This window comes from Aquila chrysaetos, chromosome 19 (assembly GCF_900496995.4).
Source record: "Aquila chrysaetos chrysaetos chromosome 19, bAquChr1.4, whole genome shotgun sequence".
In the NCBI taxonomy this organism is placed as follows: Eukaryota; Metazoa; Chordata; class Aves; order Accipitriformes; family Accipitridae; genus Aquila; species Aquila chrysaetos.
The window spans coordinates 1238378-1264906 of record NC_044022.1 but is presented as its reverse complement, the minus strand read 5'-3'; the positions used below and the strand labels follow the sequence as shown (position 1 = coordinate 1264906).

The 26529-nt window shown below is 39.4% G+C and overlaps 2 protein-coding genes across 25 annotated transcripts in view; one reads left to right on the top strand and one right to left on the bottom strand.

Annotated features, from left to right (window-relative positions):
• Positions 1-12448, top strand: EXOSC8 (exosome component 8). Its single transcript, XM_030043097.1, has 11 exons — positions 1-59; positions 2024-2060; positions 3172-3235; positions 5575-5648; positions 6198-6243; positions 7309-7414; positions 7503-7548; positions 7804-7900; positions 8958-9078; positions 11733-11839; positions 12236-12448. The coding sequence occupies exons 1-11, from the start codon at positions 43-45 to the stop codon at positions 12349-12351; spliced, it is 831 nt and encodes a 276-aa protein (XP_029898957.1). The 5' UTR covers positions 1-42; the 3' UTR covers positions 12352-12448.
• Positions 12377-26529, bottom strand: part of SUPT20H (SPT20 homolog, SAGA complex component) — a 38083-nt gene continuing 23930 nt past the window's right edge. For 5 of the 24 annotated variants that reach the window (XM_041118508.1, XM_041118512.1, XM_041118509.1 and 2 more), the window contains 9 exons: positions 24399-24507; positions 24003-24167; positions 21936-22248; positions 20693-20844; positions 18218-18273; positions 16716-16862; positions 14438-14543; positions 13767-13894; positions 12377-12905 (listed from right to left, as the gene is read on the bottom strand). In XM_041118508.1, coding sequence (XP_040974442.1) covers positions 12765-12905; positions 13767-13894; positions 14438-14543; positions 16716-16862; positions 18218-18273; positions 20693-20844; positions 21936-22248; positions 24003-24167; positions 24399-24507 — 1317 coding nt within the window. In that variant the 3' untranslated portion in view covers positions 12377-12764. Of the gene's footprint in view, positions 12906-13766; positions 13895-14437; positions 14544-16715; positions 16863-18217; positions 18274-19614; positions 19764-20692; positions 20845-21935; positions 22249-24002; positions 24168-24398; positions 24508-26529 lie in introns of those variants that run through there. The other 19 variants (XM_041118510.1, XM_041118511.1, XM_030043082.2 and 16 more) reach the window with 16 other exon arrangements.

Sequence of the window (26529 nt, the reverse complement as noted above, 5' to 3'; positions counted from 1 at the left end):
GGCGGGAGGCGGCGGCACATCCGGGACGGCAGCGGCGCCGCCATGGCGACGGCTTTCAAGTAAGCGAAGGGCCTGGCGGCCCTTGATCCCCCGCTCGCTCCTCGTCCCACTGTGGCGGGCGTTCCCGCCCGCTCCCCCCGCTCCCTCAACGGGGCCTTTTCCCCGTCGCCGAGGCCGCCGCCGCGGCGTGCGGTCGGGGGGGAGAGGGCCCCAGCGCGGTGTCGTTTTCGTGACGGCGTTGCTTCCCGCGGTGGGCGCCGGCTGAGGTAACGCCGGCCCCGGTCGCGGGCGGGTGGCGGGGACCGTCCCGCGGAGCTTCTCCCCAGCACAGGCCGCCGCGGGGCCGTGGCGTTGGGCAGCGGGGGCTCCGGCCTCGGGGTATCGCGGCAGGGGAAAGAGGTGGGCGGGCGAAGGGGCGTCCGGCGGGGTGCTGAGGGGGGCCGGAGCCCCGAAGTGGAGAAGGGAGGGCGGCCGGCCGGGCGAGCTGGGTTTGTTCAGTCAGACGAAGTCATGGCGAAGCGCAGAGAGCGGTGAGGCCTTCGGCTGCCTCATGGCGTGTGGAGAAGGCAGAGCAGGGTGGCAGCGGGTGCGGGTGGAAACGCGATTCCGGATCGGTACTGGGGAGGGGACGGGTGGGAGGTCGGTCGTGGTGAAGGGTGGTCCGCCGGGGGGGCTGCGGTGCCCCCGTCCGCGCGGGGGGACGAGGCCCTGACGAGGCCCGAGGCCCGGACGAGGCCCCCCCCCCACTCCGTGGGGACCTGGTCTGCGCGAGGGATTGGGCCCGACGCTCCCCAGAGATCCCGCCGGCCGGGACCGTGCGGGGTCCTGCGGCACTCGGCGTGGAGGAGAGCAGCCTTCTCCCTCCAAGGACAGAGGTACAGGCAGGACGAGTTTAGTGAAGCGTTACAAGAGCTTAAAGCTGGGGAATTCAGTGGCTTCCCGTTTATAGCTGCTCCTTTTACAATCACAGAAGGGTTCGGGTTGGAAGGGACCTTAAAGATCATCTCGTTCCAACCCCCCTGCCATGGGCAGGGACACCTTCCACTAGACCAGGTTGCTCAAAGCCCCATCCAACCTGGCCTTGAACACTGCCAGGGATGGGGCAGCCACAACCTCTCTGGGCAACCTGTGCCAGTCTCCTTGCTTCTTCCAGGTTTAGGGCTTAAATGTGGGAAACACGGTTTAGCAAGTGCTCTTGCATGAATTGGAAGAGAACAGGCCATGTGTTGGGGTTAAAAAACAGTAGTACAGGACCAACGTATGGGGAACCAACAGGGGTTAATTGATGCTTGCCATCGTTAGTTGCGGTACCTCTCTATGTTAGTTTGCATTTAGAAAACTTGCCTTTTCCAGTTATCCTTTTTTTTCAGAAGTGCTTACTTTTAACAAAATCGAGAAGGCTTTGTTCAAATATCAATGACGCTTTTATGAGTGTTTTTTACTTTAACGTTCTGTGCTTAAAATACTAATACACAAATGCTGTTAGAAATATATAATTAATAATAAGTGTTAATTATTTCTCAGCTGAAGCACTGCATGAAGCATATTTCTTGATTTTGTAATTTCTTGAAGATTCTGAGAAAAACTAACCTTTCGGGACTGTAAAATTTTTTTAAACCATTTTGTACATCTGAATACAGTCCTTAAACTAACAAGTATTTCAGATGCTCTAATAAAATTACCCATGCTGCATTTCTTCAGAAAGATTCTACACCCTTGTCTCAGTAAACATTCCTTTTGAATTAAAACTAGTAGTCAAGGTTGTTGAGGTGAAAGCTAGTAGTTTGTGTTTGGTGTATGTGCAGGCAGGTTCCTTGTAAGAAAGAAGCATTTTGGAAGTGGATGTAGGAAAACATCTTTTTGTTAGATCAGTTTCGAGTTTCCTCATCTTCCTGTCACCATTTTGCCGGTCATCTTGATTCTCAAATTATTTGTTGTTGTAGGTTCAGGCTTGCTTATCTTTTTTGCTCTCTCTTCCCTACTTGGGAGCTTGCATGTGAACTTCTCTTTCTGTTTGTTTTAGAACGGTGGAACCATTGGAGTATTACAGAAGATTTTTGGTGAGTAAAACACAATATGCATGTATAAATTGCTTGTAATCAAATTTTTTCTTGCTTGCTTCTGCTTTTCTAATTTGTCTGTATGAAAATCTGAAACTAGAAGGGAAAAAACACCTCACTGAGCAGGGGAAAAAATGGTCATGCTCTTCAGAACATGTTTTTCCATCTGTCTGTGGCATTGATGCTGCAGCAGGTTGTGTCCCTGTTCAACTTGATGGATAAACGCTTCTGTTGGCCTCGAAAGGAATGCTAGTTAAGTTTGACCAAGATGGTGATGCAGGTTTGTCTAGTACAAAATTGTCAGACCAGGCTCTTAGATGCTACTAAAAATGACTAACAGAATATTGCTGCTAACCATGCTTACCGTAACTGTGAAGGAAAACCGCTGACTTTTTGGTATATTACATTAGTCTATCCATTACTAAAGTAGTATTGACTTAGAAATGGGTCCAGTGTTACTGCAGTCAGTTTTGGTTCTTGTAATTGAACCAAAAGTCTTTGCTTTTGAGAAGCTTGAAATTGCGATGACTGATAATTCAGATCTAACGTGATGGTGAATTGGTGCAATTTCTAACTTAAGGTTCAGGTATTGTACAGCTTCTGACTGACAGTATTTGAACATTGGGGTTTTTATTTGGGGGGGGCAGTATTTGGTTTTGGTTTTTTTTTTTTTTCTCTAGTTCACTCTAACATTAATTTTAAGAGCTCCACTAGGTGGGGGAGGGGAATTGCCTACAAAATTAAATAGTGCAGACAGGTAGAAGCTCTTATTTTAAAATATCGTTGAGTATTCATTCTTGGATGATATTCTGAATCTAGCCTGTAGTACTTACCCTTGAGACAATCAATCTATCATTATATTTATTTTCTAAATAAATTATAATAATTTTTTTTTTCTTGTGGGCCTACAACCACAAACTACGTATCAGTTGATGAAAAGCTCGCTAGAATGTGATCGAGTTTTCCCTAGCATTTTTGTAACTGCATATTTCTGCTAAAAAGAGAATACTATTTTATATGAACTCGCATAGCATAAATATTTGTGTGTTATGTAATGAAAAATGTTTTCTGATTTGAACTTTGTAATTTTTTTTTTTTTTTTTTTTTTTAGAAAGAGAACTGTCGACCCGATGGAAGGGAGTTAGGTGAATTCCGGGCAACCACTGTCAACATAGGCAAGTGCTTATTTGGAATAATAATAATGGGGAAGGTATTATTAGTCTCAGATTATAGTAGTTAGTGACACTAATGACTTGCTAATCAGTTTTCTTGGTGCTTGCATTCTGAAACAAGAAAGAGGAGGAATTTTTATTTATGGTTTCAAAAAGTATTAAAGAGAATGCATGGTACAGTAATATATTTGAGCATTGCTACTCAGTTCTGCTCCTGGGCTGATATGCACAGCACAATTTAGGTGGTCGTGGAAGCTTGTCTCTTTCTAAGATCAGCAGCATATGTTATAGATGCTGAAGGCAGTGTCTAGGCATATACTGATGTCCTGGTTTCAGCTGGGATAGTGGTAACCGTCTTCCTAGTAGCTGGTATAGTGTTATGTTTTGGGTTCAGTATGAGAAGAATGTTGATAACACACTGATGTTTTCAGTTGTTGCTAAGTAGTGTTTAGACTAAGTTAAGGATTTTTCAGCTTCTCGTGCCCAGCCAGCGAGAAGGCTGGAGGGGCACAAGGAGTTGGGAGGGGACACAGCAGGGACAGCTGACCCAAACTGGCCAAAGGGGTATTCCATGTGACGTCATGCCCAGTGTATAAACTGTGGATCGCTGCTTGGGAATTAACTGGGCATCGGTCGGTGAGTGGTGAGCAGTTGTGCTGCGCGTCGCTTATTTGTATATTCCAATTCTTTTATTATAATTATTATTGTCATTTTATTATTGTTACTATTATCATTATTAGTTTCTTCCTTTCTGTCCTATTAAACTGTTCTTACCTCAACCCCTGAGTTTTACCTTTTTACTTCTGATTCTCTCCTCCATCCCGCTGGGTGGGGAGGGAGTGAGTGAGCAGCTGCGTGGTGCTTGGTTGCTGGCTGGGGTTAAACCATGACAACCGACCAGCGCAAAATTGATGCCCTAGCATCTAGAAAGAGGTGGTGACTCCTGGCTTCTGTTTTATTCTAAGCTTGATGAGCAATTGTCTCAAGAATAGGCAAGATGCCTCTTATGCAGTGAGCAGCAGCACCTTACCTGCCTTTCTTACACCTCATAATTTCTGAAAGTAAAATACAGGTCAGCGTACCACCATGGAATATTTGCTGATTATTGCTCAAACTTGACACTGCAGGTCTCTTCCATTTTACAATGCTGCCTTCCATGAGGTCTTGCTGTAAGTCAGCCAGAAGGTGGGCTTACAGTAACCATCTATGGTTTCTGGTTTAAAAAAGTACACCAGGGATCAAAACTGGGTCCAGTCCTTCTCAACATCTTCATTAATGATCTGGATGATGGGGCAGAGTGTCCCCTCTGTAAGGTTACAGATGACACCAAACTGGGAGGAGTGGCTGATATGCCAGAGGGTCCTGCTGCCATCCAGAGGGACCTCAGAAACGAGGAGAAACGGGCCCACAGGAACCTCATGAAGTTGAACAAGAAGCACAAAGTCCTGCACCTGGGGAGGAACAACCCCATGAACTGATATATGCTGGAGGCTGCCCAGCTGGAATGCAGCTTGGTAGAGAGGGACCTGGGGGTCCTGGTGGACACAAGGTTGAACATGAGCCAGAGAAGTGCCCCTGCTGCAAAGAAGGCCAATGTTATCCTGTGCTGCTTTATGCAAAGTATTGCCAGCAAGTCAAGAGAGGTGATCCTTCTCCTTTATTCAACACTGGTGAGGTCACACCTGGAGTGCTGGGTCCAGTTCTGGGCTTCCCAGTACCAGAGAGAAATGGACATACTGGAGGGACTCCAACAAAGGGCCATGAAGATGATGAAGGGACTGGATCGCCTCTCCTGTGAGGAAGGGCTGAGAGAGCTGGGACTGTTCAGCCTGGAGAAGAGAAGGCTGAGGGGGGATCTTATCAATGTATGTAAATACCTCAAGGGAGGGTGTAAAGAAGATGGAGCCAGGCTATATTTGGTGGTTCCCGGTGACAGGACACGAGGCAATGGGCACAAACTGAAACACAGGAGGTTTCCTCTGAACATCAGGAAACGTTTTTTCCCTGTGAGGGTGACGAAGCGCTGGAACAGGTTTCCCAGAGACATTGTGGGGTCTCCATTCTTGGGAGATACTCAAAAGCCATTTGGATACAGTCCTGGGCAACTGGCTCTAGGCGGCCCTGCTTGAGCAGGGGGATCAGATAAGCTGCCTCCAGCAGTCCCTTCCAGCTGACTGACTGTTTAATAGAGAGATTCTGTGCCCACCCTGGATTCATCAAGACTTTGCTAGCTTGTGTTTAGTATAAAATGATGGAAAGTAAACAGTTTTTGAAGGTGGATGTTACTTAAGGCCCTTTGAATGGAAAAATAGATTTTATTGAACAGCACTTTCTCTCTTCAGGTTCAATTACAACTGCAGATGGTTCTGCCCTGGTGAAGTTAGGAAATACTACAGTGATTTGTGGAGTTAAAGCGGTATGGTTGGTTTTTATTTTAACTTAGCTGTTAGCTGAACTTGTGCATTCGTGTTTAGAATGAATCTCCTGCAGAGTTACAATAATATGCCAGACACAATTACAGTCTTTTGCCTGAGTTACTTTCAGATGTGAAAGTTAATATATACTTTGTCTAATCCTGCCTGTGTAGTCTGAGAACATGTATTTTTCTGGTGTGTATTGTGTATGGGGAAAGATACATACAAAAATAAAGTCTTTGTTATTTCTAGGTAAAAGCTGTATAATTGAAGAGTTACTGAATATTGATCAATAAGTGCATTGGTAATTAGTTGGCTGGACTATTAAGTGCCTTGTAGCCTCAGCTTGACTGCTGGCCTGCCATGGAACAATTCATGTCCCTGTATTGTGTTTTCCCATAGGAAAAATACAAACAGGGACCAATTAAAAATGCCTCATGTAAATCTCATTGTAATGATAACTGGGAAGAAAATGACCATTCGTAGATAGAAGAGCTGGAAAGTCTTTTGGTACAAAATTCAGCTTTTCATTTTTGTCTTTTTTTCTTTAGGAACTTGCTGCACCCGCAGTAGATTCTGCTAACAAGGGATATATTGGTAAGCTTTTCCGTACGGATCTTACTCCGATCTTGTATTGCTTCAGCTAAAAAGCTGTAATGATGAGACAGATTGAGTGTGTTGTGAAGACTTCTTAAAAGAATGACTTTGGGTAAAATCGTATCACTTTCCTTCAAATCAGTTTCCAAATTGACATATAGGAAGTGGTGCTTCAGAAATTTCAGAATGCCCCCTGCTCTGCTTGTGAGTTTTCCGTGTAAAGCTACCTTCTTATTGCTGATTCCAGGCCAGGCTGAAGACAAGCCTGCAGCAGGGGGAAGTACGTATGTTAAGAGGGGGAAGGTAGTTCATCTATAAAAGATTGTGGCATGCAAGGTTGTGCAAAGGCACATTAACTTTTGTCTTGAAGTCCCAGTAGGCAAAAAATTTAACTCTTAAAAACAGTGAGATCAACCCCATATATTTCTCGGAGAACTGTAGAAGTCTCAGGGGTACATCCTTGCTCTGGTTTGGAGTTTCTTTTGAAATAAAATAATTCCATGGAACTGAGAGCTTAGACTAAATCCCCCTTTTATAAGGCATCTCCAAAGTATGTTGTTTTCAGTGAACTTGATTATGCTTAGAGTTTTTTCACAAATGTTTATGCATGTTTTTGCTTCAAGTCTAAAGCATCAGGTTTTTAATGGTTGATGAAAAGCAGATAGCATACCAGTAAAGTCAGGCAGTGGGATGAAAACACTGTTATTTCTTGATCTACTTAAGAATGCTTAACACTTAAAGAAGAGTTTGGGATGGGGGCGGGGGGGGGGGCACTCATGATATTCATAGCAGGATTACAAACAGAAAATGGTAGTTAGGAGTATGTGCTTCTCCATGGAATATATAGTTTCTGAGTACAGAGTACTACAAGTTCTTTTAATACAAACTCATGCGTAACTTTATATTTGAGGGGAGAAGTAGGAAGGTTTGGTTGTAAAATTCTTGTCTTGCCTCTCATTTGAGGTACATAAAATGTTATTAAGACTGTGTATTGTCTTATTTCTACTTTTGATATCCCATTGCCTGCTTTCTTTAGTTTTATGACTAATGATTCTTGCTACCTAGTTCCAAACGTAGAACTGCCATCCCTCTGTTCAACAAGGTTTCGCTCTGGACCACCTGGTGAAGAGGCTCAAGCAGCAAGCCAGTTCATTGCAGATGTGATTGAAAAGTAAGAATCGTCTTAATGAATTTAAAACACAGACAGTGCTGCAAGACAGTTTTCTATTTCTATGGTTTACTCTCTCATTTTATTTTAGTTCACAGATAATAGCGAAAGAAGATCTGTGTGTTGCAAACGGCAAGGTAAGTTGTATCTCAAACCGAAGATGGACATACTAACAAGATCACAGTGTTGAGGCGTTAAAGAAGGTATTTGGGGCTATACGTTGTTTTGTTGTTGCTTTTGCTTTTTAGTGTTCATAGCTTAGTTTACATCTGAAATGTAAAAATCGTATGATAGAAATAAGTATCTTTGTTCACGTGCCAAGTGTTTTCTTAGATATTGCGCCATTTGCTTACCTGCTGAAATATCTCACACGTGCAAACCTTTTTTGATAGCTTGCTTGGGTGTTATACTGTGATATCATATGTCTGGACTACGATGGAAACATTTTGGATGCCAGTGCCTTTGCTTTGTTAGCAGCATTAAAAAATGGTAAGTCTTCCCTAGAGCAAGAGACACGCTCTGATTAGTGTTGCTTGGAGAAATACGTTAGTTTTGAATTATAATGAATAGGTAGCTGGTTCACAATTCCCTAAGACTGCTTTTTTTCTGTCATTTGAATGCTGAATTACTAAAACGCAAATATGAAGTGGCAATGATGGTATGGATGCCATAGATGTGTAACACCTGGGGAGTGGGATCTTTTTGTATGCATATTATTGCTCTCTTATAAGACTAATAGCTCTTCTGCCATGTGTTCTTCTGTGTCAGAGATCTGAACCTTTCGGCAGTGGTTGTAAATGACTTCAATGCCTAGATCAGGGTCTTACCTTGTTAATGTATTTTGCATAGGCAGAATAAGTTGTTGGGGGGCTTTGCGTATTTGTCACAAGAGAATATTCCTAGCTTAATGCATTATAGTTTGAAAAAACTGTTTTCATGCATCCAAGATACGGATTGATTATTCACAGGTGTGTGGGTTATAAATGCACATAGGAGGTGGTAAGGGAAGCTTACAGCAATGTCTGCTTTTCTAACTGTGAATTGCTTGCCTTTGAATTTCTATAGCTACTTTGCTCTTGATTTTCCTGTCTCCAACACTGTATGGGTTGTCAGAGCAAGAGTTATCTGAAGATCAGGTTGCACTGTTTCTGTGGATATATAAAATTCATGAGATGAGACCATATTCCTGTTTTTTGTATGTCCAGTAGGCTTTTGGTGTAAAAAATACTTTTTGTTAAATATGACACTAAAGTATTTAATTGTATGGCATTTTGGAAGCAGAAAATGGTTCTGTATAAGGAAGAACATTACCTTGAGGAGAAAAATTAAATACTTCCTTGGACGGGTAGTTCTAAGCTAAATACTTTCCTCAAATTCAAGAATGTTTTTGTACAGAACACCAGTAATACAGCCAAAACTCTCTTCTGATTGATTTTCAGTGGCTTGAAAGATCAGCTTAAATATTTCAGTAGTCTTGGACATCTCTAGGCCTACTAAAAGCTGCAATGTATAATATTATACCATTGTCATTTTTTCATCTCTTCAGTACAGTTGCCATCAGTTACTATAAATGAAGAAACTGGTTTATCAGAAGTTAATTTAAAACAGAAGAATCCTTTGATTATCAGAAAGCATCCGGTTGCCACGTCATTTGCTATATTTGATGAGTAAGTTCGTAACTGTTTTGTACTTATGAAAACAACTGTGTCTGTAAAAGAAGTGGAGGACAGAGGATGCTGCCAGTGATGTTTCTGCGCTTCCTGAGCACTGCTGCTAGTGAAGAGCACGCAGTCTCAGGCAGTGCTGCTCCACTCGATCTTAAACCCGGCGCCTCTCGTGTGGAACTGACCTGTAGTTCTGTGGTATGAATGAGCATGCAGAACAAAACAAAGTCTGTCCAACTTCTTCCTGTGACTTAAAGAAGAACTGGTTCCCAACCTAAAAAATATGCTTGAAAGTATGGGAATAGGTATTGTTTTATGCTTTTGCAGCATCTTTGAGACAAAAGAATGTTACCAATGCAATTAATGTTTCAGAAGCCTAGGTAAATAGGAGATCGAAAAGAAAGATGGTAATTTTTGAGTAGCTTATACCAAGGATTTAGTCAACAGAGGAAGAAAGAAGTAATGGTCTAGTTAGAACAACAGAACCTCTGGATAACTGAAAACATAATTACCCAAGATGAAGTATAACCAGCACTCTTAAGTGATTGTTCATGAAGGTAAAGAATCTGATTATGAGAACTCAGAATAATCACATCTGATAACTTGACTCCTCACCTGAAATTGTTTACTGGCTCTTCATTAGTCCAAGCACGTTAAGTATGTGTTCTGCTGCTGTTCGTAAGAAATGCAGTTATTTATGGTGGTATCCATTTGAAAAGTAGAAAATGACAAATAAGATGCTGCTTGCTGTGCCATGAATCTGATTTAAGATTTAGGTGTATTTAGAGACATCAGGGGTTTATGGCACATTAATCTGTATTCGCAGAGATCATTAACAGGCCCCTTCATTCAAACATGAGATGGGGTGGGGGAACACTAAACTCAAATGTTGACCATGTGATTACCAAAATGAATCAAAGCAGAAAGTTATCAGTACTTTAGAGTGCTTCTGTTAATTGCTTTAATACCAGTTCTTGTGGGTCTGAAGTTTGCTGTAGACTGACAGGGTTTGGACAGCACAGTGGTTAGACAGTTGTCAGTAGGATATTATTTGCACACAAATCACCCATACTTACCAATAGACAAAAAAATTGCCTTTGGAAGAGAGCTTTTGGTCTGTTGGGCTTTTTTCCCTTCGCTGAAACCAACTGTTGCATCAAACAAGTTACTTAAGTCTCCCTTAGTTCCTAAAACTAAATATTGAGGGGGGTGTGTGTGCCTGTGTTGTGTGGTTTGGGTTTTGTTTTTTTTGTAGTTCTGGTTTATTAGTTTTTCTACAGCTGTTGACACAGCCCTCTAAATAATATGCTTTAAATGGCTTCCAGAGGCATTTTTCTTCTGTGCAAGAGCCCTCCTTGAATAAATAAAACTTCTGGGTTGCTGGGTAGCGTAGCCATGGGTGAGGAACACTGGTGCAGAGCACTGTGCAGCTCCTCAGCTGGCTCCCGTGGAGCCAACCTGTACATAAATAATAAGTCTGATGCATCGAACGCTCCATGTGGTGTCATGCAAAGGGCTGATGCTGCACAGTGGATGTGGGTAGAATTAATAAAGCAGTATTTTTGAGTAGTGTAGCTAAGGACTTAAGTTTTCATTATGCATTTGCTATTAAATGGCAATCTGAAACTATTGGTGAAGCTTTAAATTACCTGGAAAACCTTCAATTATGCATTGTACAAGTTCAAATTGAAAAATCCTGTTACCCTTCCATCTATTTTATATGGGCTCCTATAGCCTTGCTACTGACTTCCCCCTCAACTTGTCATAAACATCACTTAGCATAGGTGTACTCCAGCTGCTAAACTGAGTTTGATGACATCAATACTAAATTTTAGTTTACCAGTGTAAACTGAGGCTTCATGAAAGCTTCAGCTGAAGTCTTTCCTGTCATGATACCTGCACTTTAGCTAAATGTTCGTAATGGTAGTGATTTTTTTTATTATTATTATTTTTTTAAAGAAACTAAGGCTGAACAGTGGTTTAAGTTCAAGTTTTTCTTGTTGTGCAAAGTTGGCTTGTAGTTTAGATCTTTTTTTTTTTCATTGGTTTGCTCTTACTAAATGGTTCAAAAATAACACTATTTAATCTCTTTTAATGACGTGCATCATGTGTTGTATGACAGCTTATTTTGGCTGCCTTAAGGAACCCAGTAAATCCATCTTTGAACAACTCCCAGGCTGAGTGGTGTTAGTGAGTTCTCTGACAAGAACCTGAGAACTCCTTTGGTAATTTACCATTGGAAATGAGTTTTGCCTTGAGGTCTGGTAGAGATTAGTGCAGCCTACACCTAAAAACAATGCTGGTGTCTTTGCGTAACTACCAAATAAGTGACTGCATACTGCAAATGGCAGTTTAATGGCATTTTCCTGCAATACACGGGTGTCACAAATCTATGAAACTTGGGCATAAAGCTGTATTTTCAACAGCTAGTGTTTTAACAGACATATGCACTTGAATATGTGGAATCTCCCCCATTCTTCGTTTTTTTTTCTTTTTTTAAATTGGTGCATTTTGGTAAGAAGACAGATAAGCCTGAGCACTAAATCCACCTGCAACTATTTTGTAAGACTACAATAAGAGTAAGTTATGTGTATTTTGCAGTAATGTTAATGGAGCAATGTATACTAATATGTCTGCGTATGTTTTTCTTTCACAAGCACATTACTCATTGTTGATCCAACTGCTGAAGAAGAAGACTTAGCAACTGGAACAGTAACTATTGTAACCGATGAAGAAGGCAGACTATGTTCTGTCCATAAACCAGGTACTTCCATGTTTATTACACAGAAACCTATAGAGATGATAATCTTTTCTTAACCTTCTTTGTAAAATGTGGGTGCTTTGTGGTAACAGACGGTCTGCTTGAGTACTTATTAAATTACTTGCTTTTGAAATTAATTTTCAAAAATGTGGCATGACTGAAGTGCAAAAAGAAGTCCCAGCTTGACCTACATACAGCAAAGGATGGATTTTCAGCACCTCTCCTTTGTTTCTGTTTTCTTTGCCTGAGGCTGGTGTTGGGGAAGCTCTATGCTCCCCAGGTGAAAGTTGTTGGTCATAAGAATTGCTACATTACTTAATGCTCTCATTTGGAAAACACATTTAGAGATACATAACTGAAGTCTAAGTAGAAAATCAAATTCTTCCCTTTAATTTTTAGGTGGAAGTCCTCTTACAGGAGCCAAGCTTCAGGACTGTATCACCAGAGCAGTTACAAGACACAAAGAAGTAAAGAAGCTGATAGACAAAGTAATAAAAAGTATAAAGCCCAAGTGAACAAAAGGAGAGATCTTTTCAAAAATGGATTCGTAAAAATTGTATTTGTTACAGTGTTCACAAACCTTTTATACTAAATAAACAAATACCAATACTACATTTACAAAGCTCATTTTTTCTAAAATGTTTTTCACCCTTATACTATGTACAATGCTGCTGAGTGGTAAAAAATACAAGATAAAACATTCTGTTAAAAAAATTTAACTTAAGGAAACCAGACCCTAGCTGCTTTACAGACAAAATCTCTAAGTTCTGTAGGGTTGGCTTCCAGAACCAGTTCATTTATTTCAGTGTAATGTCAAAGGTTCATTTTCCCCACCAGTAATATAAAACACTGATTTGATGTTAAGCTTTCTCCTTTTTAATCTGAAAAAAAAAAAAAATCAATTTTGTGGGTGGGTGGGAAGCAAGTCTCAGGAGTTTGGAGGGGCTGGTGTGCCTCTTTTTCTTTTACTTTTTGAGTGGCTGCCTGAATGCTGTTGATGACGCAGGTGAGCTGCTTGTGCTGCTGCTGCTGCCGCCATAGCCATTTGATGCTGCAAGAATCGCAACTGCTGCCATAAAGAAGGGGGAGAAAAAGCTTGTTAGTGTTGACTATAAAGCTGTGTTTCATGTCAGGAAGAATGAGAGGAAGGGGGCAGGGGGGGATAAAAAGAAAAAAAATGAGGAGGCACCAGGCTGACAAAAGGAACACACCATGTACTGGGGCAGTGAGTACAGTCAAGCAGCACCAGTGGCACAGAAGCCTGCTGAGGGCACATGGAACACTTTACACATGTACTTGGACAGCTTTGTTTCTTTGCCCTTTCTCTCCATTGCAGTAACTGCAGTAACTCAGCAACTTCAGTGAATGTTTGGGTTACACAGTACATTTTTAACATAATACCTTCTCGGTGCGTGCATTGTACGTATTTTCTGTATGTATCACAAAGAAGAGACTGTGTGCTAAAAAAATATTAAAATATTTTCATAAAGCATCTGAATGACAGAATGCTAAAGGAATGCTTTGCCAGAGCTGTTGCTTCCATGTACTGACTGTAGCAGTGCTACATTTGAACTTGCAGGTGCTTACATTCAGGCTATTTTGAAATGTATTGGCACCTGGCAGAGCTTATTCAGATACGTGCCACAAGCACTCCTTGAATGTGAGCAAATCAGGAAGGTGGATGGCTTAAGTGAATAAAAATAAATTCAGTGCTCCAAGCTGAGAACCACAGATTTTAAATGTTTCATGATATAGTTTGCCAAATTCATGTTTTTTTCATTTGCAAGACAATAAAGATATTAGTTTAAAAAAACAACAAAACAAAAAAGTCAAAGGGGCAAGATTTTTGGTTTTGGAGCTGAGAATTGTATTTTTAAAATTTTTTTTTTTTTTTTTTGTAAACACAGTCAGAGTGAAGTTGCTGGATTACTTGTATCTGTTGCTGCTGCTGCTGCAAGGCTTGTTGTTGTTGCTGTTGTAAGGCAGAAGAGAGCTGGAGTCTCTGCTGAGGAAGGCTTTGCCCAGGTCTGTTCACGGCAGAGCCAAGCTGAGACAACACTAAGAAAGGAGAAGGGGAAAGCAGGCAGGTCAAAGAGGTCAGGTCGAGTTGGTCAGGGTCAGGGAAGGAAGACATAGGAATAGAGTGTCACAGGAAAGGGGGAACAACAGAATTAGTTTCAGAGTCAAATTGGAAACAGTGCAGAATCAAGTATACAAGATATACATACTCCTCGTTAGAACATAATTAGATTATGAAGTGCTTGTGGAGACACAAAGAGGTTTCTCATAGTGGATGTTAAGCACACAGTTAAAGAAACATTCCTCAATGAAGTCTGGCATGGAAGTTACCTGTGTTTGCTTTTTCTATCAAGTGTGACTTATTTTCACATGGTATTATGGATTTACTACACTTAACTGCCAAACAAAGCAGAAAAGTACATGCTTTGGAAGTCCAGTGTTTCCTGTATAATTCATGTGCCAATAATAAATAGTTAAGTTGTTTTGATCTAATGTAAGACTTCTTTAAGACCAAACTTCATTTCAGTGTGAATTTATCAACATACACATGTAACTACAAAAGGAGGCTCAGCAAGCACATACCTGTGGCTTGAGGTTGCATAAAATTCCCTACTCCAGTCAGGTTAATTACAGCAGCTTGTTGGGCAGATAATGCCTGATCTTGATTGGATGGACCTTGGTCAGACCCCTAGCAAAAATGAAAAGCTTGATCCTTATTACCAAACTTTGGTATCAATGAATAAGTAAATAAAGCCAGTGTAAAGGCAAACTTTTGAAGTGCCATTTAAAACCATTTAATTCTACATCTTCCAGTGTGCGTAGATACAAGCTATAATGTAGTCACTATTAAAGTGGAATGAACAGATGTCGAATGCCCCAAAACAGCTCTGTTTTAGCAGAAATGGTATTGTGCCCGTTACCCAGCAGAAGTCCCATGTAGTTGTCAACTTCCCTGCAGTCAGCAGAGAGTACAGCTGATGGTTGTAATCTTAGGACAATTTCCTGTCCCACTCCCAACCCCACAGTCTTCAGGTGACACCTGAAACCATCCATGTGCAAAGGTCCTCATCAGTCAAAATGTGAGAAGTCTGAAACTTACATTCACATGTTCGTATTGTGCCACACGCTCCTTAATTTCATAAAAAATACAAACCCTGCTTTTAAAATCTTATTTTCAGAACAGAGTAGTTCTCACAGTAGTCACTCAAGTGGAACTTGTGGAGTCTGATCTAGTGTCCACTGACGTCAACGGGTACTGAATTATGACCTTTTCTAGAACTTAAATTATACATTGATTCATAAGGTGGGGAAATTAAGTGTTATTATGTAATTCAAGCAAACTGCATGGCTTATCAGTCAGGAAAAAACACACCAAAAACCAAAAAACAAACAAACCTCAAAAGAACAACTTTTGAGTTGGTGCATTTCCAGGAGTTGCAATGCTTCTTTAGAATAACCATATGAAATAATGCCACTAAGATCTAAGTAAACTTGACCAAGCGCATTAAAAAGATGTCATCATCTCAATGAAGATGACTAAGGAAGACTTAAAAAGTCATAGAACCAACATTTGGGGGAAAACCCTAAGTATGAGACAAGAATGTGTATATTCTGTTGGCAGCACAGAAAATTTTTAGTCTTTTGGGGCTTAGGTTTTTTCCACTAAGCACTTGGATTACAGCACTGTGAATGCATACGTCCTTGTCCTTAGTGAAAGCTAAGGAATCTAGTATTCCTAATAGCTCAGTTTAGCTAATAACCCTGGTCTGTAAAGTGTGGTAAGAGAGAAGTTCCTTAGGGCAAGTTAGCCAATGCAGAGATTGATTTCCTCCAGAAGAACTTTTTGCCACAAGAAGGACTAGGCTTACGTCAGCCTTTTTGTAAACGCCCTTGAAGTTCAATGTCTAGAAAATAAAACCCAATAGTACAAGTGTGCATGACTTTTTCTAGCAATTCAACTAGTAACTGACACTTGGATTCTGAGAACAAATCTGAAAGTTTCCCATTAAACTGTCCCACATTCCAGAACAAGGCCTGTGACACAGGAGACTATACACCATAAAAACATTCGAAAGAGGCATCTTAGTTATGGACAGCCTACAGTAGCACAAGCAAAATTGTTAGGACAAACTGAGTATCCAGTAGAGACTATTTGGTAAACAGAAGTCTTGTGTGTCTGGGAAGACAAAAGATAAAGAACACAAAAGCAGAGCAGCTGGTTTTCCCAAATTGCTGCATTTGTGCTGCTAAAGATTTTTAGGCGCAGGTAGAACCAACCACTCAAAATCTGTCGTTTTGAGAACAGACAGATTGGTCTCTATCAAGACTTTAGACTTCCTTCAGTGATTAAAGTCTTTAACACTAATTGCAGGCAGCAGTAGAGCAAATGTCTTAAGATTATAGCTTTAAAGCCAACTGATACTTTCTCTGGTGCAAAGAGAACAATTCTGCTAACTACAGCAGTGAGGATCATAAGGCAACTAACAGCAGTGTAAGAAGTTTTAGTTACTATGCAGTAATTCAGATTGTGTTTTTTCTCTGTTCACCTGATGTACCTGCTAGTTATGACAAACAGGACAACACTAAGCTGATTTTACACCACTTGTACAGTGGGCTGGCTCTCTTCATGCTAGAGTTAGACAATGCTTAGCCAGTTGTTTTGTTACAGCTCTTGTATACAGGATATAAATAAAGGAGTATAACCCAGGCTCCAGCCACGGCAACAAAGCCACTGCAGTCTCCGCAGTTTGAGAAGGTTTTGCAGGAAGACTTCCCTCCCCTTCTGCTTCAGATCTGTTGGGTAAAGGCTCATTTACTTGTGGAGATGGGGAGAATAAGAGAAACTGTTTCATCCACGCACCCCAGACTGAGGGCTGTTAGCACAGACCTGTTCTCCCTGTTGCTGAGGACTACAGGTTGTAGGCTGCTGAGATTGTTGCTGTGGAGAAAACTGTGACAGCTGCTGCTCCTGCTGGAGTGGGTTAAAAATACATGAACCATCTGGAAGCTGTTGAAGATTAAAACAAAAAGCACACTTCAACCAAACTGCTGAGTTTCCCCACTGTCTGAGGATGAACACAACATCGATATTGACCTCCTCCTTGGAGGTTTTTTGTTTGTTTGTTTTTAAATCCTTTAAAATGAATCAGTTTACAATTGCTGTTGTTTGTGAAAAAGCCTTATGCTCAGAAAACAAACCTGCATTAAATTATAGCAAGGTATTTCCACAGGAAAATACATTTTTATTATTCTAATTAAAATAGTAGAGATTGTACTGATACTGGAATTGTAAAGGCTAGTCTTCAAAAGCACTGTACATTATTTTCACTTTCAAAATATTCCACTGAAGTGTAATAGATGCTTCCCATCAACAAGCTGCAAGGTCTGATGCAGAAAAACATGAAACAAGTCTTGATTCCTCTCCCTTACACCAGCTTTAATTGCACTGATTTCAGCCAAACTATTCTTGGCTTATATGAATGGCAGAGGTAGCTTGAAAGGTTGTATTTGTGTGATTTAATTTTATAGAAAAGCTCTTCTCTGGCATAACTGCCTCCTGTGCCTGCCCCTTTTCCATGTTTCTGGAGTGTGTACAGAAGTTGGAGGAGGAAGTAGCAAAGCTACAGCTGATCTTTTACTGGTATTAATTTTTTGAAGCATGGTGCAACATCTGTAGAACACTGAAGCTGCAATTCCACACCTGTAACTTGCAGCTGACTTCAAGATCCACGAACTCCAGCTGGTTCCACAAACACTCCCTGTTCTGCTTTTAAATGGAGCTCTGACAATAAGCAACTTTTGCTTATGTTTGTATCTGTATGTATGCTTAGTGAAAACATTTACAGACCTTCTAAACTCCCTATCTTACATGAACTTCTATTTGCATTACCAGAAGCTCTTTAAAGCCATTATTGCACCTACCTGTGCATGTTGAGCTCAACTTTTAAGCGTTATATGTGTAACCCCTGAGTGATTCTACTGTACTGTTTTGTACGTCTAAAATAATCACAACTTCAGTTTAAAGAATGATTTGCAATAAAAGCTTAAGCAAATCCTGAAAATAGAAGTTTGTATTTTAGGATTAATCTCTTGAATTCAAATGTCTGCATTTTTAGATTGTTACTGAGAACTAGCTGCTTTGTTGTGAGCTAGGAATATAATTTCCACCTGATATCTTTATAGAAGTAGCTTTTTCTCTTATTCCAAGCATTTTAAATAAGCAATTAAAATTTGCAGTAAAGGGTTTGTCTGATCAACTGGCTTCAAAGATCTGTGGGGGGCAATGCAGTAAGCAGCACTAAACATGTCTCTAAAGAAATATAAGAAATTATCATTATTATTGCGTCCAAGTGTATCAATTACCTGTAGAAGATTTAAGGGCCGAAGATTTGATGCATTTTTCAAACCAAAGGGGCTGCCTGTTAAAGAAAACATCTTTTTATTAGTAGGAAGTCTTTACTTAATTATATATGTGTATTTCAATTAATACACCTTTCCACTGGGATTATTTCTAAACATTTGGAAGTTGGAAAAGTGGCAAGTGTAAAGTTTATACTTAATACAATGCTGCATTTTCCATAATGTTGTTAAGTTCATAATTATCCAGATTCGAAGTTAAAGAGAGCTGACTAAACAGAAATAAATCTGTATCGCTACTAAACACTGTACCCTGTAACCTATAACCTGTTAATGCATTTACACAAGGTGAATGTGGAGAATATCACAGCAGTTATTCTTCAGTGATTCTTCTGGCTTTAAAAAGTTTTACTGTTTGTACAGTAAATCCAGAAATGTCCAAGGGCTCAATGAAGTAACAGGCTCTCAGTTTCTCAATCATTAACAGAAAACAATCCCACCCAAAAATCTCAGCAACTGCCCACCTCCCCAAGGGCTTCTGGCAAGACATCCGACTTCTAGAGCTTTTGGCATTATTCCACATGGCACTCTTCAAAGCTATGCTAAAAGAAGATGTATGTGTAGTAAGCTCTGAGGTGGATATAGGACTGGTACAAACGCTCCAGTAAAACAGTGGCTGTCAAACAGAATCCCCAGAGGCTTTCCACGGACCTAGCTCAGCTCACTACTCCCATCTGTTATGTAGGCGACAGCATAGCATGTAAAAATCTGTGACACCGAACTGGTAAAGGTTGACAGTGCTTGAAAGGACAGAATTAGAATTAAAAGCAATCCTAGTGAATTGAAGAAAGGGTCCAAAATTCAACAACATGGAACTAAAAAAAGACAAATGAACAAGTATAAAATTGTGAGTAACTAGCTTTGTGTCTATACAGCAAGAAAGGACATGAGAAGTTACAGTAGGTCACAAACATATCCAAATCATCCATATCACAAACTACAGAACACACAAAAGAAAAGAACCTCTTCACACAGTTTACATTTATAAAACTCACTGTCAAAAGATGCCATAGATCCCAAAAATATAAACAGGTTCAAAACCCAATTAGATAAATCCACAGACTAGAAGTCTAGCATGGGACATTAAGCATAAAGCTTATCCACGTGGATAGTCTTCAGCTGAGAAAGTCTCAAAGCTGCAGATTGCCAGAAGAGGTACACTTGCATACAAGGGATGTTTCACTTCACACTTTTGCCTCATCTTAAACTCTCTCCTAAGTATCTTCTAGCTGCGACTGTCAGGGACAGAATATAAACTGGATGGATTTTGGCCTAAACCAGTAAAGCCATTCTTATGTTAATGTAATGCTGTTGCAAAAAATACAGATAAAAAATAGGCAGACCTCATTTGGGGAAATGTTAACAGGCATGTTGTGAAAGAGATGAGATGCATTTATTCTGCTGTGCTCCACAGTGGTAAATCAGCCAAGCTCAGGCTTGTGTCCAGTTTTGGTTATCACATTTTAAGAAGGATGTAAGCAAATTGGACAGTCTAGAAGAGAGTGACAGGATTATGAAAGGTTTGAAAAATACGACCTATCAGAAAGAGAAGACAAATGTGGGACATGACAGCGTGTTTGATACTTAGAAGGTAAAGAGAAAGGGTGAACAACTATTTTTCATGTCTGCAAGGAATAGGAGAAAAAAAAAAATTTAATTTGCAATTAAGGAGATGCATTGTAATTAGGAGGAAACATTTTGTACAGATAATGAACTACTCCAAACAGCTACCAAGGAAGATGGGAATCTTTAGTGAAGGTATTTAAAGACAGTTTGGATAAACATTGGTTCAGTATGGTTTAGATAGATTCTACTGTCTCAGTGTACGGGATGGAAATCTTGAAGTCTCTTCTATCATTCTGATTCCATAACCATACATTAGGGGTTTTTTTCTTTATTATATGTTCAGAAAAAATAAACTAAGAATTTAAATCCTGCTTTAATGAATATTGAGGCACACAGATTTATATAGATATATTTGAAGGCAATAAGGAACTAATTAATTGTCCTACTAGAATAAAGCAGTACCAGTGACAGAATAAAATGCCCTGCACATTTAAAAAGTGAGGCCTCTTTCTACATTCAGTCATGCCTTTTTTTCTGGCAGTCATCATTATCAAAGTCACATTTGAATTTAGAGTTTCTCTCAAACTTCCTACTGTGCATACCAAACAATCTAGGTTGAGAGTAAGTTTCCCCAGTCTAGCTCCTCAAAAAAAAAAAACCAACCCAAAAAACCAAACAAACAATCTCAAACATAGCCTACACTTTGAATGCAAAAATACATATGTTGTTCCTGAGCTCCAGCCATCAACAATACACAATCTATTCACACAATGGCCACTTTCGTCCATTGTTCTCACAGTATGTTTTCACGCTGTCCCTATCTGAAGGGTGGCTTTTCAACTTATTCACACTAACCTGCTTGAGAGGCAGACTGCATTGCAGCAGGCAGCGCACTTGGTACCAGACCTGATGGTAAAATGCCACTCAGATTTATACCTGCAGGGGCTATGGCACCAGTGTTGCACCCCAACATAGGGTTTGAACCACTCATCAGTGTCTGTGCTCCACTGTAGAAGAGGAAAGACAAAACATCAAACCCAAGTGGTAAAAGTAAATGTAAGTAACTAAATTTTTGCCCTCTGTCTCATGACGAGTAAATCAATTGTTTGCTGTAAATGGGATTATGGATAAAGCATCAAGGCAGCTTTAAAAATTGTTACGCCTAGGGCATAACAAATATGTAAATCCACATTCTCGGCATATACATGTTTTTTCTTGGGTATAATCTATGGAAAATAAAACACAAATGGTTCTTTTATTCTAGGAATACTGAAAGATCAACAGTCTTCAAAACAGTTGTACTATCATAACAAAAAGTTAAGAAACAGGTTTGTGTTTTCTTTTTGCACCATTAAAAAAAATCTAATTAATCAACAGTGATCAACTGCTTAAGACCTTGGATGAGTAACTCAAGTGTCTGACACTTGCATTGAAGTGCACTATGTGTCTCACACTGACCATCTTATATGGATCACAATTTCATTTAGTCTAAAAAGCAGTTCATGTTATACCACACAATCTATTCTTGACAGCAGCATTTATTTTTTTTAAACCACAAAATGAGTTTTAAGAATCAAATAATGTTTAACCTCAATGTTTGATTAAATTGTTAGAAAACAGATTTGTTGTTTTCTTGTATTTTACATATAACCTTTCATTCATAGGCACCTTAATATCAAATCTCTTTCCATTTTTCATTTAGAGTGTTCTGAATATGATATTCCACCTCCTGATTAACAAAAAATGTTTTCAAACTTAAAGGGCAAAACCTCAGAAATCACTTAAACTGATGTTAAGCCTTATGAAATTAAACTGTATGCATCCAAAAAGCTGAAAGCAATAAAGGTCTGTCTTAATAGACCTTTTCAATATTCTGATAGCAGGTGCCTTATATTTGAGAAATACAGGTAGTTTCTAGTGGCTCTTCACTTCATAATTACAAAGTGAATGATCTTTTTGTATTGCAGATCCTGAAAAATATCTATCCTAATGGGTGCTGGACAGTCCGGTACCACTCCCACTCTCCCCACCGCACCCGCCCCAACGACCAACCCACCCAGGGCAAATTAAGAAACCATCAAAACAAAAAAAAACTTACCACACAGAGCCCACTACATTGATGAAGTTAAGTCCTGCAGGGTTTGCCATGACCTGGGTGGAGGTTGTTCCTGTAGTAATGGATGTTACCATGGTGGAAAGAGGAATAGTCATTACAGGCAGTGCCTGGCTCAGAGACATTTGCTGCTGAGCAAACGGGGTTAACAAAGTGGGCTGAGGGGTGAAGCCTGAATCTTGGGGAGTAGGGGTGGCAGAAGGGGTAATAGGAGTTGAGCTCTGAGCATCAGGAGGGTGTGGGGTCGATGAAGGGGTGTTGGTTGGAGTAGGAGTAGATGGTTTAGGAGTTCCAGACCCTGCTCATTGAGAAAAATAAAAAGTGCTAGTTTGTTATAAAAGGCCAGTCCTTTTGGTAAAATAAGGTTAATGGAATCTTATTTAGCACTGACAATTTGTTCCATTTTTTAGGCTGCAAGTGTTAATTTCTACACGACACAAGTGCTGCAGCACACACTCCTTGTTAAGGATGCAGTATAATCACACAGAAAACCCATTCTCCATGGTTAATTCCTTAAGCCATACACCGGTTTGTATCCTCCATTAAGTCCTTCCATAATTTATAATACATTGAGTCACGACTCCATTCAGAAATACTTAAATCAAAATAAAACCATTTCTTAGTGACCAGTTTAACCTAATTAATGTTTTTTTCCTAAAATGTTAAACATATAGTCTATACGCACTGCCTGCACATTAGCATCGTGTTAAAAACATATCATGGAAAACAACAGATTCAACAAAGAACACATACTATCTCAATAATGATGAGGTTAATCTAAATTTCAGATAGCTAAGCTCCCATTTGCCAAATCTTGATCAAATAAAAATATTTTTTTTAATATTTGAGAACCAGAGGATAATACTGCATCTTTAAAAGTTACTGTGTAATTCCTTCTGCTTAAATGTAGCATGTATAGCTATATTTGTTGTGGATGCAGTAAGCACAGTCACCAACAGAAAAACAAAACAGAAACCCCCAGAAGCTTGAGGTGTTTCTTTGTTTTTCTTTTTTTTTAGCTTTCATGTCCTGCAGAAAGAAAGGAAATAAATGTGGATGTCCAGCTGTTGTGACCAGACCCTTAAAGTAACAACTGTGTGCAGCAGATTTACACAATTCAAAGCACTAACATAAAAACACAGTAAATATGTTAGAAGAAAACTTTTATAAGTTTTCTTTTTTTCTTTGTGCAAAACAAGAAGGCAGAAAAGTTACACCTTTTGAGCTATCCAGATTTTAAATCATTTAATGCAAAAAGCATAATACTGTGCAGGGTACTGGAATGTGCAGTATACAATTATTCATAAAAAAATGAAAAACTGCAGCTATGACTTCTCTTTGTACAAATCTGTTCACGACATGTCTCAAGACGCATACATATTTTTAAAAATGTTTATAGTCTATAGCTATGATTACAATGATCCTGTCAGTGTTAATGAAAATACTTAAACTAGGATGACACTTATTATTGAAATTTACATTAACACCTGAGAATATGGTGCTATCATCACCAGCATCACCACCACACTTGCAATCAGCAATGATTTGTAAAACAGTGTAGGAGTGTTTTAAAAAAATCATCTTATCGTTTATTGTATCACCACCTTGGGACTGATCAGATTATATACATACATAGAGATACAACTGCACCAGCTCCTATAACATTTAAAAAACCAGATGCTTAAATTATGTAAAGGCAAACTGATCTAACATACTGTTTTTACACTGGAGGAAAAAAATCTACACTTTGGAATTTTATCTCATCACATCATCTACCAGCCTTTCAGAAATGAGGAGATCATACTAATTGCATAAAAGGTATTAAAACGTATACACAGAGGGTGCATACATATATACAGAAAAAACGAACACAGTTACAATAAACATAAAATACATACAGTGAACAAGAGACCTGCCTAGAGCTGCACAACTTATACAATTTAGGGTACACTATACACTTAAGTTTCATCATTCCACAGGTTAAGAAGTTTATCTTGGGAAGCATTTATGCAAAAGCCTAAGATTTAATGGAGAATTTAGGTCGTGACTCACTTTGTGAAGAGCTCGCAGGAGACATGGCAGCTGGAGAGAGCATGCTAACTTGATTAAGATCCATAGATTGTTTCCGAGAAAGACCAGGAGGCTTAGAGGAAGGAGGAGGAGGAGGAGTTGGGGATTTTAGATGGCCACTTGACTGTTGTGGACTAAAAATATTACCTGAAAAAACATAATTAAAATACATTATTGTTCTGTGAGTACATGTTAACTTGAATATTTGTTAGGATACAATTCTGTGAACAATATAATCAGAAATAAAAACCCCACTCTCTTCACATATAAGATACTGATTTTTTTTTTTTTAATTAAATCTTTACTAAAGGGATATCATGTAATTTTACAACAGGCAGAACACATAAAAAGGAGACGCCTGAGTCAATGAATAATTACCTGAAGAGCTACTTCCTGAACTTGAAGGTAATTTGATTGGAGGAGGTCGGTGTTTTACACCTTTCCCCAATACTGAAGACTGAACAGAGCCTGATATACTTTCTGGCTGCTAGGAGGAAAGAGAAATTAACACTACCACAGCAATAATGCGAGCTTCCACATATTTGACAGAAAAGACAATTCAATTAATTTGTATTAGACTTCTCAAGACGGTTACAAAGTTATCTTCAAACATTTCAGATTTTTATTTATTTATTTTAAAAACATAACCTATGACCAACTCTCTTGACGCAAAATCATTACCATCAAGCAGCAGCTTGCAAATGCTGGTAAAATTTAAACCAAGCAAAAAAAAAAAAAAAAAAAAATTTAAGGCGTTTCACTTGTCTCCACAATTCTGACATCCTTCTCAGTAATTTTCATGAACGCAAGAGTGACAGATGCACTTTAAATAAAAGGACAATTTGGTCTTACTTGAAAAATTACATCATTTCATTCATTCACCATCTGTATATATCTGCCAATTTCCAACTAAGATGGATTTAAAGAACAGGATCAGATTTCCTGATTCTGGGAGTAGGAATTTAAATACATTCAGGAAAATCCTGAATGCACAGAAATCAATACACATTTTCCCATTGACTGCGGTGAGATCAGAACTTCACTAATCTTTTTAGAGGAAAGGTGCTCCCTTCTTGTTTGTTCTTATAGCCTACTTATCAGGCTGTTTGAACACAAATTAACTTCAGCTAATCAAGTCTGTAGTTCTCAGCTACTCACAACATACCCTAAATCCATAATTCCAATAGCTGACACCGTCAAAAGACTCAACAGTGAAACACATTTACAGTTATAGTCTATATCTTTTTACCTACAAAGCAGGTATCCCATAAATGAAAGTAACGCCTAAAACATACAGTCCACAAACTGCTGAAACTAGAAAATGAGGCTGTCAATATAGTGAATGGAATACTTTAATGCTGGAGCCAAAATCAGATGTGCATGGGCTAACAAATCGGAGCATTCAGGATTATGCAGAAATCAACCTTTTTGGAGAGCTAAGCTTCCACTGATTCTCAGTAATAAGAGACACACCCTCTACATGCTTCTAATTGCTTGCTTATAAAAAAGAAACTTTTGAAGAAAATTGAGGGCTGCCTTTCTCTTTTACTATTAATATCTGCTTTCATCATTCTGAAAATACACTAATGCCCCATTCAGAAAGGGACTAGATCATTAAATACAGTAACCTGAGTAACTTTCATCCAGCTTTCAGTGGGGGCTTGGACAGCCAGACAAGATGACTTCCAGAAGTACCCTCCCACCTTAAGTTATTCTACAATTTTAATATATATATCTACACACACATATACATATATATACACACATGTGCATGCATATATCTGCACATGCATACACACATACAGAAACGTGCATGTTGCTTTCTGCAACTGCTGGCCTCTGCATGCTGTTCTTCTGGCAGGCACCAGGAACTACCTCTCTCAGAACAACGTTGTAGCAGTTTAACAGTAGGTATTTAGGGCAAAGATGTAGCACAGGAAATAGCCCAATGGATACAAAATTAATTTACCAGTTGGAGCCTAAATACAGGTCAACACTGAGTACTGAATCTGACCAAGAAAGCCAGAAGAAACAAGTAGGCAATGCCAACAGGCATGAGAACTTGGGAATGCAGGAATTTCTGCTGGATGTGTGCATGCAAACATAGGCACTTTAAAGTTTTTGGTGTTGGCTTTTTGGTGTGGATTTGTTTTTGTTTGGTTTTTTTTAAAGATTTCCTCTTCAAATTAAAGAGAAAATAATTTTAATAATGTCTAACAGTAAAAGAAAAGAAGTTCAGCTACTACATCTGCTCTATGTTTACTGACCTGTAAAAGAAAACGCATAGCTGCATTGTACTGTACTGCTCTGTGAAAGGTTCATCTGAACAGGGGAAAATGCTACAAAACAACCTTGGAGCTAACTAAACTATACACGGCAGGGGGAAGAGACATGGCTAAAAGACACAACATTTGAACAATGAAAACAAAAGTGCTTTCCTCTAACTTTTCCAATATACTCACATTGAATGATTATGACAATAAAGCATTTAAAAATTCATTCAGAATGA